At 35.7% G+C, this 16,193-nt stretch overlaps 3 protein-coding genes across 5 annotated transcripts; all 3 read left to right on the forward strand.

Moving 5' to 3' along the window:
• Window positions 1-64: 64 nt before the first annotated feature.
• On the forward strand, window positions 65-2,287 carry LOC137657437 (uncharacterized). The gene is made up of 3 exons (XM_068391774.1): window positions 65-938; window positions 1,101-1,490; window positions 1,695-2,287. The coding sequence occupies exons 1-3, from the start codon at window positions 65-67 to the stop codon at window positions 2,285-2,287; spliced, it is 1,857 nt and encodes a 618-aa protein (XP_068247875.1).
• A 147-nt stretch (window positions 2,288-2,434) lies between these two features.
• On the forward strand, window positions 2,435-14,194 carry LOC137657932 (uncharacterized). Of its 3 annotated transcripts, XR_011047241.1 has the most exons (4): window positions 2,435-3,180; window positions 3,546-6,436; window positions 6,774-13,729; window positions 14,068-14,194. XR_011047241.1 is itself a non-coding variant. In XM_068392629.1 (2 exons), the coding sequence occupies exon 2, from the start codon at window positions 9,049-9,051 to the stop codon at window positions 10,972-10,974; it is 1,926 nt and encodes a 641-aa protein (XP_068248730.1). In that variant the 5' UTR covers window positions 2,435-6,436; window positions 6,774-9,048; the 3' UTR covers window positions 10,975-13,769. The 3 variants fall into 3 exon arrangements, 1 of the variants encoding a protein (XP_068248730.1); XR_011047240.1 differs by having other exon boundaries at window positions 2,435-6,436; XM_068392629.1 differs by lacking the exon at window positions 14,068-14,194 and having other exon boundaries at window positions 2,435-6,436; window positions 6,774-13,769.
• On the forward strand, window positions 12,010-13,053 carry LOC137657438 (uncharacterized). The gene has a single exon (XM_068391775.1). The coding sequence runs from the start codon at window positions 12,010-12,012 to the stop codon at window positions 13,051-13,053; it is 1,044 nt and encodes a 347-aa protein (XP_068247876.1).
• Window positions 14,195-16,193: the final 1,999 nt, after the last annotated feature.

The following is a 16,193-nucleotide window of genomic DNA, read 5'->3' on the forward strand; positions in this document are numbered from 1 at the left end:
GAGATTGCCCTTTGGCTTAGTTTGCTCACCTTGTTTGCTTTTGCTTGGTCTGTACAAAATCCTTATGATTGATACTGATATGGATTCTAAAGAAATTAAGGAACTTAAGAGACACATCTACTCCCTAATCTATATGGATAATGGTAGCATTACCTCCAATACTAAAGAAGAACTTCAGTGGGCATTTGATAATCTTAAAAACATATTTGAACCTTATAAATTTTTTCTGCAGCAGTTTGTCACTAACGATAAGGAACTACAGGATAAAATTGATGAAAATGAATCTAAGAAAACCTCAACAGAAGTTAAGCTTTTGGGAATGGTATGGAATCGTTTAGATGATACTTTAAGAACCCGACATTTGCAGTTGGATATCGGAGCAGATAATAAGAGGAAAGTATTAAAATCCATTGCTGCACACTATGATGTGTTTGGATTTACAGGACCAATTCTAAATAGAGCTAGATTGTTTTTGCACAAGTTGCAGTGTGATGGCTCATTTGATTGGGATATGAAACTTGATGCTAGCCTTTTGAGGGAATGGAAAAACATTTGTAGACAAGTCAATGCATCTCCTGAAATAAAGATTCAAAGGTTTGTGGGAAGAAGGAATAGTCAGTATAGATTGGTAGCCTTTACTGATAGCAGTAAAGATATATATGGTACTACTGTTTATATTCAAGAGATTGATTCTTTGGAAGTTAGTTTTGTACTTGCCAAAAACAGAATTGTCAACAAAGCGCTTTCAGCTAAGGGAATTCCTTCATTAGAATTTCAGTCTATTGTATTGGGCTCGGAAGTATTAATTGACCTTTATAAAGATCTGGTAGGCCCTGCTTGTGTTACGCCATTAGATATAGTAGAATTGAAGCTATATTTTGACAGTCTATTTTCTCTTGCTTGGATTAATTCTCATGTTCATAAGCTTGAGAAGCAAAGTAAAAAAAGTATATTAATTCTTAATCGGTTGGAACACATAAGCAGACTTTGTGAAATTCATCCTATTATTTATGGATTTGTTTCAGGTATTGAAAACCCAGCTGATCAAATTACCAGACCTGTTTCATATAGAACTCTTATAAAGTCCAATTATTTTTCAGGACCTAAATTTTTAAAAGTGTGTTCTAATATGGATATGCAGATCAGCAGAGATGATATTTTGAATATTCAGGTTCCAAATCCTTTGGCAAAACCTGACCTTTCAGCCCTGGAAGCACAAAACTATCAGGTGATGCATGACACGTCTATAGCTAAAGTTAATGAGCATTTAATATCTCCACAGAAATATTCTGATTTCTACAAACTGGTTTCCGTGCATAGATTAGTTTTAAAGTTTGTTCACATTCTAAAAGGTAGACTGTATAAAAGGGATAAGGTTAAATACGCTCATATGAAAGTAACCTCAACAAATTTGTACACAGAGGCTATTACTCAAATCCTGAGAGTTGACAAAGACATTCACTTTGCAGATGTGAAAAAGTATTTTTCAAGTAAGTGCAAGAATGTTGGGAATATCCCCAACCTAGTTAAATAACTTAATGTTTATCCTGATAGGACTGGTTTATTGAGAGTTAGGAGTAAATTTTCTCGTTGGAAGTGTGATGAAAGTATTCGTTATCCCATATTGTTGTCAAAGCACAGTGAGCTTGTGAGATTGATAATTTTAAGTTTACATTGTGCATTATCCCATTCAGGTTGCTATGTAATTTTAACCGAATTAAGAAAGCAGTATTGTGTACCGCACTACTTCTCTGTTGTAAAACGTGTATTGAAGGAGTGTATTACTTGTCGCAAGGTGAAACAGAGAACTATTAAACTTAATCAATCACCATACAGAGAATTTAGACTGGAACCCCCTAACATTCCATTTAAATATATTTTTATTGATCACTTGGGATACTTTCAGGTGAAATATCAACAGAAGAAAATTAAGGTCTGCATTTTGTGCATCACTTGTTTATGGTCGAGAGCAATAAATTTGAAGATATGTTTTGATCTTAGTACTGTAGAATTCTTGAGAGCCTTCCAGATCCATACTTATGAATATGGCATTCCTGAATTGTGCTTATCAGATTTAGGTTCATCATTGGTAGCTGGAGCAAATATAATGACTGATTTCTTGAGGGATTCTGATACTCAAGCATATTTTGGAGAAAATAATGTGAAGTCTACCACATTTGAACAATATTTCAAGGGTTGTCATCCTTTGGGAGGTTTAGTTGAAGTTTGTGTTAAAATGGTGAAGCAACTAATTCATGGCTCTATTAAAAATTACGTGTTGGAATAGAGATTTTGAGTTCATTGTTGCTCAAACAATTTATCAAGTCAATCGTAGACCTGTTGCATTTGTTGAAGGATTGAGAGATGAAAGTAATGACTTTATTTCAGACCCGATAACTCCTGAAAGACTTATCTATGGTTATGATAGGATCTCTCTTAATCTTATCCCCTCTTTGCAGCCAGACCCAGAAATGGATTCTGAATGGATTGCAAATAAGGAGCCACTATTGCACATTAAAGAGAGCTATAATAAATTGAAAAATGTACGAAAGGCTCTGACTGAAACCTATAATAAGGAATTTTTGGCTCATTTAATGAAGCAAGCGGTCAACGTTAAGAGTAGATACAAACCTGTTACGCATAAACCACTTCATCCAGGTGATATTGTATTGATAAAAGAAAATTGTAAACCCTTTAATTATCCAATGGCGGTGGTGAAGGATACAGTAATAAACACTATTGGGGAGACAACTAATGCAATTTTATTGAAAGGTAGAACTCGCGAATTAGTAAAGCGTCATGTAAGCTCTTTGATTCCAATTTTAAGTGTAAATGAAATGCATGTAAATTCTGATCAGTCTGGGATATCTGTTATTACTGATGACTCTTTTCAGATTGTAAATAAGGTGCGACGGAAAGCCGCCATGGAAGTGAAAGCAGAACTAAAAATATGCTTAACTAGCGTGACATATATGTTACGTAGAACATATGTTCAGTTAACTTACACCACACGTTTACATGTTGAAACTTGTTTCATGATAGGTCCTGTGTGTGAGAGCTAATACATGTATCTACTTGCATACAAGTTTTTACAGGAATAGAAGTTCATTCAAGGGAGTGACACCGTTCTGTGCAGAAGTGCTGTTTTTGCTCTGGTGTGAAAATGAGTTCAGGCAAAAAGTGAGTATTATTTTGCCATTTTCATTAGATATATTGTATTGTTTTTTGATAAAATACTTGAAATATGGCTATAGAGAAATGTCTGTGCTAATAATGAATATCTAAGATTTATAATATTGGCAGCAGTGCATTTTATATTTTCTGTGACATATATGTTACGCTAGGATGATACAGGGACATTTATGCCTTTTTCTATTTTACTGTATGTAAACTGATAGTAATATCTTTCTAGTGATATAAAACATTCTATGGCTTCATTTTCTTTCTTTTACTTTACTTTACTACACTTTTAGTTATTTTAACTCATTAATAAGTTACTTTGTTAAATTTAATCCAGAGATAACACGTTTTTATTTTTTTTTCAGGTCTCTGACTGTCAATGAAATACTAGCAGAGTTAGAGAAAGAAGATATTGCTGCAGATGTTTTTATTGAGCGTGCTGATGATGGTCTGACTGACGAAGATTCTGCTGATGAAGATCAAGGTGGTCTAATTGATAATCTCTGGTAAACAATTAGATGCTGCAGGTGAAGCAGCTCTTCCAAATGGAGTTCGGCTTGGAAATTTAGGAGAGGACTTGGAGAACTATGATGACTCTAGTTATTGCTTCAAAACTCCAAAGTGGACTAGAAAGGCAACATTTTCTTCACCAAAACCAATTTTTCCTGAGGCGAATTACAGTCAATACCGGAACTTATCACCATGTGAATTATTCGAATTGTTTTTTGATGAGGAAGTTTTCAGATTGATAATAGAACAGTCAGCTCTTTATGCTCGTTACAAGGGAGAAATTTCCTTCTCAACAAATGAAAAAGAACTAAAGGTTTTCCTTGGCATATTACTTTTATCTGGCATTGTTCCAGTTCCATCACGGAGACTTTACTGGAAGAATTCTCCAGTGACTAGAAATGAGGCAGTGTATTCTGCAATGAGAAGGAACAGATTTGATAAAATAATGCAGTTCATACATTTAGCATATAATACTAATCTTGATGATTCAGATAAATATGCTAAACTCCGTCCCCTGATAAGGCTACATTCCACTCGATTTTTGTCTCATTTTCAACCAGAGCAGCATCTATCTCATGACGAGGCAATGGTTGAATATTTTGGCCGCCATGGATGCAAGCAGTGTATTCGAAACAAACCAATACGCTTTGGTTATAAAGTTTGGTGCCTGAATACTGATGCAGGCTATTTAGTAAGCTTTGACTTATACCAAGGTAAAACATATGAAGGTAATTCATATGAGGGGAAAGCGTTTGGCAAATGTGGAGCCACTGTTCTGAAAAATATAAAGTCATTGCCAGATGATAAAATACAACTCCCATACAGCTATTACTTTGATAACCTTTTTACCTCTTTTCCTCTTCTCCAACACCTGAGTGAGCAAAACTATACTGCTACGGGAACAATAAGAGACAATAGGCTGAAAAAATGCCCTTTGAAAGCAGTTTCTGAGATGAAAAAAGAAAAAAGGGGAACATCAGACTTCATCATAGATAAGGCAAATAACATTTCATTATGCAGATGGATGGATAATTCGGTTGTCACCATTGCATCAACTGCTCATGGAAGGGAACCCCTTAGTAAGGTGAAAAGATACTCTCAAAAAGAGAAAAAAAATATTGAAGTTGACTGCCCATTAGTTATTCGAGAATACAATAACCACATGGGTGGAACTGACCGTCAAGACCAGAATGTGAATAATTATAGAGTATCTATTAGGGGGTAAGAAGTGGTGGTGGTGTATTTTTACCTGGTTATTAGATGTATCAGTGCAAAATGCTTGGATTCTTCATAAAAAGTCAGGTGGATGTTTACCTCAGCTAGATTTCAAAGAACAGATTGCTGAAAGCTATCTGAAGAGATATGGGATCCCTCCTAAAGGGCCTGGGAGACCTTCCCAGGGGGAAACAGGTTGTAAGAGAGTTCTTGATGACATTCGTTTTGATGGAATAGAACACTACCAGATAGAGACCCCAAACAAGAAAAGACGTAGATGTGCTGGAAATCTGTGTAGCAAATCTCCTTCCAGTCAGTGTAATAAGTGTGATGTAGGTCTGTGTTTGTCTTGCAATTTAGCATTTCACACAAAATAGACTTCAATGATGTGCCACATGATGTATCAGTTGCAATGAAAAGTTGATTATTTTATGTTAGCATTTTGAACTGGCAATTTAATCTTTGTTTTGATTCTAAGTGCAAGATCTAATACAATGACTATTTCTTTTGGCTTGTTTTTTTATTGTAATTTTCAAATTCCATTCATTTGGTGGTTGTGACTACGGTAGTTCATGTATGAAAACAGTAGACTTCTTTTGTATTTAGTTATGTCACTTATATAACAGCAAACAATAAACCTTTCAAAATAGAACAGAATTTTTCATATTTCCCCCAAATGTACTCGTTACTGCCTAGCGTGACATATATGTCACACTCCATTATTCATTGTACAATGAATGCAGCTGAAAAAAATTATATATTCTACTGATTTTGGATCCTTATGAACTAGATTTAGTGTAAAAATTTGAAATCCAAAGAAAAAAAAAATTTGGGAAGAAATGGGTTAATGAATAATTTAGTTCTGTGGAAATGTATATTTTGTATATATTCGGCTGGGTATTGCAGTAAAAATTTCTTTACATTTTTGTGCTTAATTTTTGTAATCGTTCAATAACGTTGTTTTATTGAACCCTTCCCCTGGAGTGTGGAAAATGAAAAGGAATTTCATTTTTTATTTGCATATTAATTAAATACTTCCATTACTTAGGTGTGAAAATGAAAATTGCTTTATATTTATTTAATTTGCCAAATACACAATTCGTGATCTCTGTTATTTTAGAGGAATCTAAACTGAGCTTGTTGTCACAGTTACTTACAATCTAGTTAGCTAGTAAACTACCGAGATCACCAATTGAGTGTTTACATTAAAGAAAACAGAAGTCTGTTCCAGTTCTTTTGTTCTGGTAGATCAGTTCAACGTGAGGCAGAGTGGAGAGAGGTTTGTCGATCCATCATTATATATATCCGGCCGATCGACGATCCTCTGGTTTTATCCGGAAATTATCTTCGCTCTGGATTTGGATTTATTTAACCTCATGAACTCAAAGTAATATACAAGTGCGACATCGATGGGGCTCATGGAGACGGCAACCTGGTATTATTCCGTATATCGGAAGTTTGAACCCCTGAGACTACCACACCACCTCGTCCATTAAAGTGCAGCTTTATTCCTGCCGGGCTGATATAAGATGTGAGTAACTTGGTGATTATGCACGCTCAGTATACTTTAATTTATAACGGTTAAAAATTCCATTCATGAATTGTGGCAGCCAGCGTGTCTGCTATTAATATTTAATATAATTTGACCTTGAATATTTTAAATTATACTGTATTTGGTGTATTTTATCAACTTTAAACGCAATTTTTACTGTTTCACCTTTAATATAAATTAGAGTAGATTATCGTGCTTGGCTTATTTGTCAAGTTGTTTTCTTTATATAGCTCGAATTTTCTTAAGGGTAATTTTTTTGCGTTGTGTTAGATGCTGTTTTATATCCTTTTACAGTGTATGTTTTCATAAATTTCAGGTCAGTGTTGAATAAAGGGATATATGGTGAAGAGAATATTACTGCATACGACCATTTGATAATTTGAGTGGTTGAATATTCTGGAGGACTTCGGAACGGCAACTCAGCTTACTGCTTTCCATTATTTAACTATGTAAACGATCAGATATATTGTTAAATATAGTCATTTTAGAACTATATATTTCATTATATCCCAGAAGTTTATTCAAATGGCGCCCCCGGGTGGGCACGCTGGAAAGCTGCTGTTGCCGTTTCCGTGGCCTCATTCGGTGTCGTAACTTGCTAATTGAATTATTTTTCTTATTACGAATTGTTTGGTGAATTATTGGTATTTCATTTAAGGTGGTAATAATTTTTCATTTTACTGTGCGTTGTTTTGGTGTAAGTTTTATTGCTTGTTTGGCAATTTCTTAATGCATTCGATTATTTACGTGCGATATTGTTAGTTATTACCGGCCGTGCTGTGATTTTTTTAGCATTCGTGATTTTTTGAAAGTATATATTTGTAACACTTATTTCTTTGTGAGCAGTATCTGTGTTTTGTGCCAAAATGTCTCATAAACTTAAATATCACATTAGTTCACGAGGGAATTTTAGAGGACTAGTGAATATTATTTTTAATGACCTTTAAAGTTTGTCTGGTAAATCGGAAGATGAAAGAAAGATTCTTGAAATCAAATTAAACAGAGTTAAAGATGAACTTTCCAGATTGGATGTTATCATTAGAGATTTGAAATGGGAAGATATTGCTTCAGACGAAGCCAAAGCTGTTGCTGAAAACAAAAGGGAAATTAATGAGAGTAGTTCTTATGACGACAAAATAAATCGGTGTTTATATCATTTAACTAGAGTTTCTGTATCACAATCGCCATGTTGTAATAGTGGTAGGCTTAAAAGTCCTGAGGCTCCTTTGCCTACTTTCTGTAGCCAAGATGGTGAAGATTTAACAAAGTTTTTAAGTCAGTTTGAAGATGTTGTACAGCGGTATAATTATTCAGACTTTGACAAGTTTTTGCTATTAAAACAGCAGATTTCCGGTAGAGCGTCACATTTGATTAATTCATTGGATAGTGTACAACAGTCTTATACTATTGCAAAGGATTTACTCTTACAAGCACTTGCGTCTCCTTCAGTTCGTAAGTTTAATGTATTGCAGCGTATGACAGAGTTGAAGTTGGATTTTTCATCTGATCCATTTGAGTATATTGGTAATATTAATTCTATACAAGACTCTATTAAAAGTTTGAGTATCTCTGTTGATGACGTAGTACAGTATTTTTCATGGAAGGGACTAAACAAAAAATTTCAAGATCAGCTTGTGCAAATTACAAATGAAACTAACCCTTCTTTGGATCAGATAAAGAGTAAGTTCTTTGAGGCGAGTGAGAGATATATGGAATTACAGAAACGAGTTGATTATAGATCCAATCACAGACCATGTCCCTCTAATTCAGCTGTTGGTTTAGCAGCCAAAGTATATTGTCAATCAACCCCCACCACAAGTTTAGCATCTAACGTAAAGTTACGGAAAGATAATGCTAATGTATTCAAACATTGTTCTCTTTGTGATAATGGTGACCATCCAGTTCATAAATGTAGTAAATATCCGGACCCTAAATCAAAGCTCGATAGGCTGAAGAAACTTAAAGCTTGTATAAAATGTGCTCGGTTGGATCACTCTTCAGATAAGTGCAATTTCTATTTTGCCCGACGTTGTTTTTGTGGTTCTTTTCATTTCACGTTTTTGTGTGTGAGTAATATAAGGAAAGAACACACAAATGATAGTAATGGCTTGGCAAAGAAGGGTAAAGATAAGCCTCCAAAGTCAGATAAGGTAGAAGTAAAAGATAAGAGTTCGAGTATAACTTTTGCTGAAGCTTCAAGGGATGTTATGATGGTAAATGATTGTAGTCTTGCAATTCTACCCACCTTTTCTTGTGACCTTCTTAATGGAAATCGCATCCGTTGTTTGCGAGATGGGGGATGTCAATCAAATTTCATAACGGAAGAGTGTGCTGTAAGGGAAAATTTACCAATTGTTAAATCAAATATTACGTTAAGAGTAAATGGATTTAATTCTTCCCGATTGTACAATGCGTGTTCTTATAAAGTGTCTATGATGATTGGGGACAGATTATGTGAATTGGAGGCTATGAGTGTACCATCCATTAAAACATGTTTAAAACTACCTGGTTTGACATCTGTTGTTCAGGGTTTTATTTAAAAGGGCTATACTGTGGCTGATAAATATCTGTTGAATGGAAAGGATGAAATTATGGACGTAGATTTCATTTTAGGGTCGAATTCTGCATATTGCCTAAAGGAAAATACTATTCATTTTGGTGACTTAGAGGGTAATATACCTTCTGTGTACTCGGTAACTCCGTTGGGTATTATGCTCATAGGAAATCTGTATCAAATGAGTCATAATTTGATACATTTGAAGAATTGTCAGGACACAGTTGCCTGTATTTCATGCTCTAATATTTTATCTCCACTATGTGAAGAAGTTAAGGACATGGGTAATGTCTTCAATGCTTCCCTGACAAACAATTATACAGATGTTGGAGCTAATTTTGTGGTACTTGATCATAATGGAGAAATTTTAGACTCTGAATTTGAGAGAGCCAGCAAAGAAGTTCTCGACAACTTATGTTCGAAAACATTGAATTTTGATGATGTTAATATTCCAGAAGATTATGTCGAGAACAATGATAAAATTGTTGACTATGTTCTCAGTAACACAACTCGGAATGCTGACGGCAGACTAGTTATGCCCTTAATTTGGAATGATAAGGTAAAACATTTATTGGGCAAAAATCGCCATTTGGCTACTCAAATTTTGAAGTCTAATTTAAAGAAATTCACCATAAAGAATCCGGATTACTTAAATATGATGGATCAATATTTCAAAGAACAACAGGAGTTAGGTATCATAGAAAGAATAGAGAATTTGGAACAGTTTTTGTTGGAGAATCCTTGTCACAGTTTCATGGGTCACCTGGGAGTTTTCAAGCTTGAGAGAGAGACTACAAAATGTCGGGTGGTCTTTTTGTCTAACCTTAGTGAAAGAGATCCCTCTCAGAAAGTTACACTGAGTCACAATCAAGCCATGTTGAGTGGACCTTGCATCAATCAAAAGATAACCACTGCTCTTTTGAACTTACGCTTTGATACTAAATTGCTATGTTTTGATGTAAAGAAAGCTTTTCTAAATATTTGCTTGACCCCTTTGGATTCAAACAAGCTGCTGTTTTTGTGGTTCAAAAATATGGCTCGGAAAGATTATACTCTTGTTGGATATAGAAATTTGAGATTGCCCTTTGGCTTAGTTTGCTCACCTTGTTTGCTTTTGCTTGGTCTGTACAAAATCCTTATGATTGATACTGATATGGATTCTAAAGAAATTAAGGAACTTAAGAGACACATCTACTCCCTAATCTATATGGATAATGGTAGCATTACCTCCAATACTAAAGAAGAGCTTCAGTGGGCATTTGATAATCTTAAAAACATATTTGAACCTTATAAATTTTTTCTGCAGCAGTTTGTCACTAACGATAAGGAACTACAGGATAAAATTGATGAAAATGAATCTAAGAAAACCTCAACAGAAGTTAAGCTTTTGGGAATGGTATGGAATCGATTAGATGATACTTTAAGAACCCGACATTTGCAGTTGGATATCGGAGCAGATAATATGAGGAAAGTATTAAAATCCATTGCTGCACACTATGATGTGTTTGGATTTACAGGACCAATTCTAAATAGAGCAAGATTGTTTCTGCACAAGTTGCAGTGTGATGGCTTATTTGACTGGGATATGAAACTTGATGATAGCCTTTTGAGGGAATGGAAAAACATTTTTAGACAAGTCAATGCATCTCCTGAAATAAAGATTCAAAGGTTTGTGGGAAGAAGGAATAGTCAGTATAGATTGGTAGCCTTTACTGATAGCAGTAAAGATATATATGGTACTACTGTTTATATTCAAGAGATTTATTCTTTGGAAGTTAGTTTTGTACTTGCCAAAAACAGAATTGTCAACAAAGCGTTTTCAGCTAAGGGAATTCCTTCATTAGAATTTCAGTCTATTGTATTGGGCTCGGAAGTATTAATTGACCTTTATAAAGATCTGGTAGGCCCTGCTTGTGTTACGCCATTAGATATAGTAGAATTGAAGCTATATTTGACAGTCTAGTTTCTCTTGCTTGGATTAATTCTCATGTTCATAAGCTTGAGAAGCAAAGTAAAAATAGTATATTAATTCTTAATCGGTTGGAACACATAAGCAGACTTTGCGAAATTCATCCTATTATTTATGGATTTGTTTCAGGTATTGAAAACCCAGCTGATCAAATTACCAGACCTGTTTCATATAGAACTCTTATAAAGTCCAATTATTTTTCAGGACCTAAATTTTTAAAAGTGTGTTCTAATATGGATATGCAGATCAGCAGAGATGATATTTTGAATATTCAGGTTCCAAATCCTTTGGCAAAACCTGACCTTTCAGCCCTGGAAGCACACAACTATCAGGTGATGCATGGCACGTCTATAGCTAAAGTTAATGAGCATTTAATATCTCCACAGAAATATTCTGATTTCTACAAACTGGTTTCCGTGCATAGATTAGTTTTAAAGTTTGTTCACATTCTAAAAGGTAGACTGTATAAAAGGGATAAGGTTAAATACGCTCATATGAAAGTAACCTCAACAAATTTGTACACAGAGGCTATTACTCAAATCCTGAAAGTTGACCAAGACATTCACTTTGCAGATGTGAAAAAGTATTTTTCAAGTAAGTGCAAGAATGTTGGGAATATCCCCAACCTAGTTAATCAACTTAATGTTTATCCTGATAGGACTGGTTTATTGAGAGTTAGGAGTAAATTTTCTCGTTGGAAGTGTGATGAAAGTATTCGTTATCCCATATTGTTGTCAAAGCACAGTGAGCTTGTGAGATTGATAATTTTAAGTTTACATTGTGCATTATCCCATTCAGGTTGCTATGTAATTTTAACCGAATTAAGAAAGCAGTATTGTGTACCGCACTACTTCTCTGTTGTAAAACGTGTATTGAAGGAGTGTATTACTTGTCGCAAGGTGAAACAGAGAACTATTAAACTTAATCAATCACCATACAGAGAATTTAGACTGGAACCCCCTAACATTCCATTTAAATATATTTATTGATCACTTGGGATACTTTCAGGTGAAATATCAACAGAAGAAAATGAGGGTCTGGATTTTGTGCATCACTTGTTTATGGTCGAGAGCAATAAATTTGAAGATATGTTTTGATCTTAGTACTGTAGAATTCTTGAGAGCCTTCCTGATCCATACTTATGAATATGGCATTCCTGAATTGTGCTTATCAGATTTAGGTTCATCATTGGTAGCTGGAGCAAATATAATGACTGATTTCTTGAGGGATTCTGATACTCAGGCATATTTTGGAGAAAATAATGTGAAGTCTACCACATTTGAACAATATTTCAATTGTTGTCATCCTTTGGGAGGTTTAGTTGAAGTTTGTGTTAAAATGGTGAAGCAACTAATTCATGGCTCTATTAAAAATTACATGTTGGAATACAGAGATTTTGAGTTCATTGTTGCTCAAACAATTTATCAAGTCAATCGTAGACCTGTTGCATTTGTTGAAGGATTGAGAGATGAAAGTAATGACTTTATTCCAGACCCGATAACTCCTGAAACACTTATCTATGGTTATGATAGGATCTCTCTTAATCTTATCCCCTCTTTGCAGCCAGACCCAGAAATGGATTCTGAATGGATTGCAAATAAGGAGCCACTATTGCACATTAAAGAGAGCTATAATAAATTGAAAAATGTACGAAAGGCTCTGACTGAAACCTATAATAAGGAATTTTTGGCTCATTTAATGAAGCAAGCGGTCAACGTAAAGAGTAGATACAAACCTGTTACGCATAAACCACTTCATCCAGGTGATATTGTATTGATAAAAGAAGAAAATTGTAAACCCTTTAATTATCCAATGGCGGTTGTGAAGGAGACAGTAATAAACACTATTGGGGAGACAACTAATGCAATTTTATTGAAAGGTAGAACTCGCGAATTAGTTAAGCGTCATGTAAGCTCTTTGATTCCAATTTTAAGTGTAAATGAAATGCATGTAAATTCTGATCAGTCTGGGATATCTGTTATTACTGATGACTCTTTTCAGATTGTAAATAAGGTGCGACGGAAAGCCGCCATGGAAAGTGAAAGCAGAACTAAAAATATGCTCAATGAGTAATTTAGTTCTGTGGAAATGTATATTTCGTATATATTTGGCTGGGTATTGCAGTAACAATTTCTTTACATTTTTGTGCTTAATTTTTGTAATCGTTCAATAACGTTGTTTTATTGAACCCTTCCCCTGGAGTGTGGAAAATGAAAAGGAATTTCATTTTTTATTTGCATATTAATTAAATACTTCCATTACTTAGGTGTGAAAATGAAAATTGCTTTATATTTATTTAATTTGCCAAATACACAATTCGTGATCTCTGTTATTTTAGAAGAATCTAAACTGAGCTTGTTGTCACAGTTACTTACAATCTAGTTAGCTAGTAAACTACCGAGATCACCAATTGAGTGTTTACATTAAAGAAAACAGAAGTCTGTTCCAGTTCTTTTGTTCTGGTAGATCAGTTCAACGTGAGGCAGAGTGGAGAGAGGTTTGTCGATCCATCATTATATATATCCGGCCGATCGACGATCCTATGGTTTTATCCGGAAATTATCTTCGCTCTGGATTTGGATTTATTTAACCTCATGAACTCAAAGTAATATATAAGTGCGACATCGATGGGGCTCATGGAGACGGCAACCTGGTATTATTCCGTATATCGGAAGTTTGAACCCCTGAGACTACCACACCACCTCGTCCATTAAAGTGCAGCTTTATTCCTGCCGGGCTGATATAAGATGTGAGTAACTTGGTGATTATGCACGCTCAGTATACTTTAATTTATAACTGTTAAAAATTCCGTTCATGAATTGTGGCAGCCAGCGTGTCTGCTATTAATATTTAATATAATTTGACCTTGAATATTTTAAATTATACTGTATTTGGTGTATTTTATCAACTTTAAACGCAATTTTTACTGTTTCACCTTTAATATAAATTAGAGTTGATTATCGTGCTTGGCTTGTTATTTGTCAAGTTGTTTTCTTTATATAGCTCGAACTTTCTTAAGGGTAATTTTTTTGCGTTGGGTTAGATGCTGTTTTATATCCTTTTACAGTGTGTTTTCATAGATTTCAGGTCAGTGTTGAATAAAGGGATATATGGTGAAGAGAATATTACTGCATACGACCATTTGATAATTTGAGTGGTTGAATATTCTGGAGGACTTCGGAACGGCAACTCAGCTTACTGCTTTCCATTATTTAACTATGTAAACGATCAGATATATTGTTAAATATAGTAATTTTAGAACTATATATTTTATTATATCCCAGAAGTTTATTCAAACTTCATAATCATCCACACTTTCATCCTGACCTTTCTTCTTTTCTCTCTTCACATTATTTTTACCTTTCTTGTCATTCTTCTTATCAAATTTCTGTTCATCCTTTCTATGCCTAATTCCTTTATCTTCAATCTCACTATCACTACCCTCCCCATTATCATTTACCTTAGCCTTCTCTTTCACCATCAACCCATTACCCGAAGCAGAAACCACTCCTCTGACTGTACCTTCATCCATTAATGTTTTCATCATTCCCATTAATTTCCCATCGAAGCTTCCATTCATTTCTCCATTCATTCCTCGTTCTCTTGCATCCTCATTTCAACACCCTCTTCCACTCTCTCTACAGTTCCCTGAAGTTTCCTCAGTTTTCTTTGTAGCTCCTCATTCTCACAACTCAGTCTCGCATTCTCAAGCAAAAACTTCTGTTTCTCTACAGACAACTTCTCCTTACGCTCCTTAATCAAACTGATATTCCTCCCCCAATAACTTGCTTTGTTCTTCCATTTCTTATTTCTTCAGTCTTAAATCTAAATCCTAACCATATCAGTCCTTGCTCCAGGAGTTCAGCTATCAGTCCCCCCTCGGCAGGCCCTGTTCGGGCGCCAAAATAATGTGGCGGGATGCACACAAAAAGCAACCCCGTACAACCTTGAATCCTACTAACAATAGTCTCCTCAGAACAAACTTTCTACCATAGTAATCTTATAGCTGGACTCTTGCACAGAAGGAAATTAAAGACAAAACATTACCTTAAAACTATGTTTCTTAATCCTAATACATTCGGAAAAAAAAAAGCCAACCAGCCAACCAAACTTAACATTAATACATATAATAAATACCCAAAACAGAAGTGTACCAACCTTGTGTCCCACGATCGTACATAGTTCATTTTGTGTATATATTAAGCTTGTATCTTCGCTTTTCCCTCACACTAAAAAGAGCCTGAATAAACATGTCTGTTTATCTCACCGGTAACGGTGTCGATTTTGAATGTGTAAATTTCTTGTTGCCTTGAGCTTTTGTATATAAAGGAAAGTTTTCTTTAATAAACTCACTCAGTTTCTTTCATCCTGTCTTTGAGTCACAACCTTCTCTTGGCCCGTCATATTGGTGACCCTGGAAGTCGACTCGCTCCTCACGCCTTCCACCCCCGCTCTCCCCTCCGTCGTTGGTACTATGGTGGACTGTACGAAAGTTGGCGCTGCGGCTGCCCCAATGAAACTTTCATCATTCGCCAGCGGAGAGGTATTTGCTTGGTTTCAGTGTGCATAAGTCCAGTTTCGCATCAAGGGTGTGACTCGCTCAACCACCAAAGCAGATTATGTTCTCGCGGCGATACTCGAGGACACCTTCCCGGAAATATCCGACTGGCTTTGTGAACTAGGAGACACCCCAATAGTGTATGACACCCTCAAAACATACCTTCTGCAGCAGTACTCTCCGTCGCCAGCTGCCCATATAGCAAAGCTTTTTCAGCTCTCTCAATAACCTTTGGGGGACCAAAAGGCCTCCCTCGCCATCAGGGAATTGACCAGTATCGCTTGCCTGCAACCTGTCACAGACATCTCTCCTCGTGAGGTGAACCTACTTCATGCCCTTTGGATACGCCTTTTACCCGAACCTGTACGCGCTGCCATACCCGATGTCAACAGTTTACCCATTAAGGACTTGATAACCAAAGCTGACGCCCTTATGTACAGGCACTTCAAGACCTCCATCAACGCCTCCACCCCTGACGAAGAGGACGCCTATGCAAAGTCAACCGAAGCTGACGTGAATGCCGTAGGACATACACGCCTACCCCATGATGTGCCAAAGCGGCGACAAAGACACCCACCACCCACCACGCTCTCGCACCCCGACTAACGACTTCCACAGCCACTTACTACCTCCCATCCGCCGCAATTTTGCTACT

This window comes from Palaemon carinicauda, chromosome 18, assembly GCF_036898095.1.
Source record: "Palaemon carinicauda isolate YSFRI2023 chromosome 18, ASM3689809v2, whole genome shotgun sequence".
Classification (NCBI taxonomy): domain Eukaryota; kingdom Metazoa; phylum Arthropoda; class Malacostraca; order Decapoda; family Palaemonidae; genus Palaemon; species Palaemon carinicauda.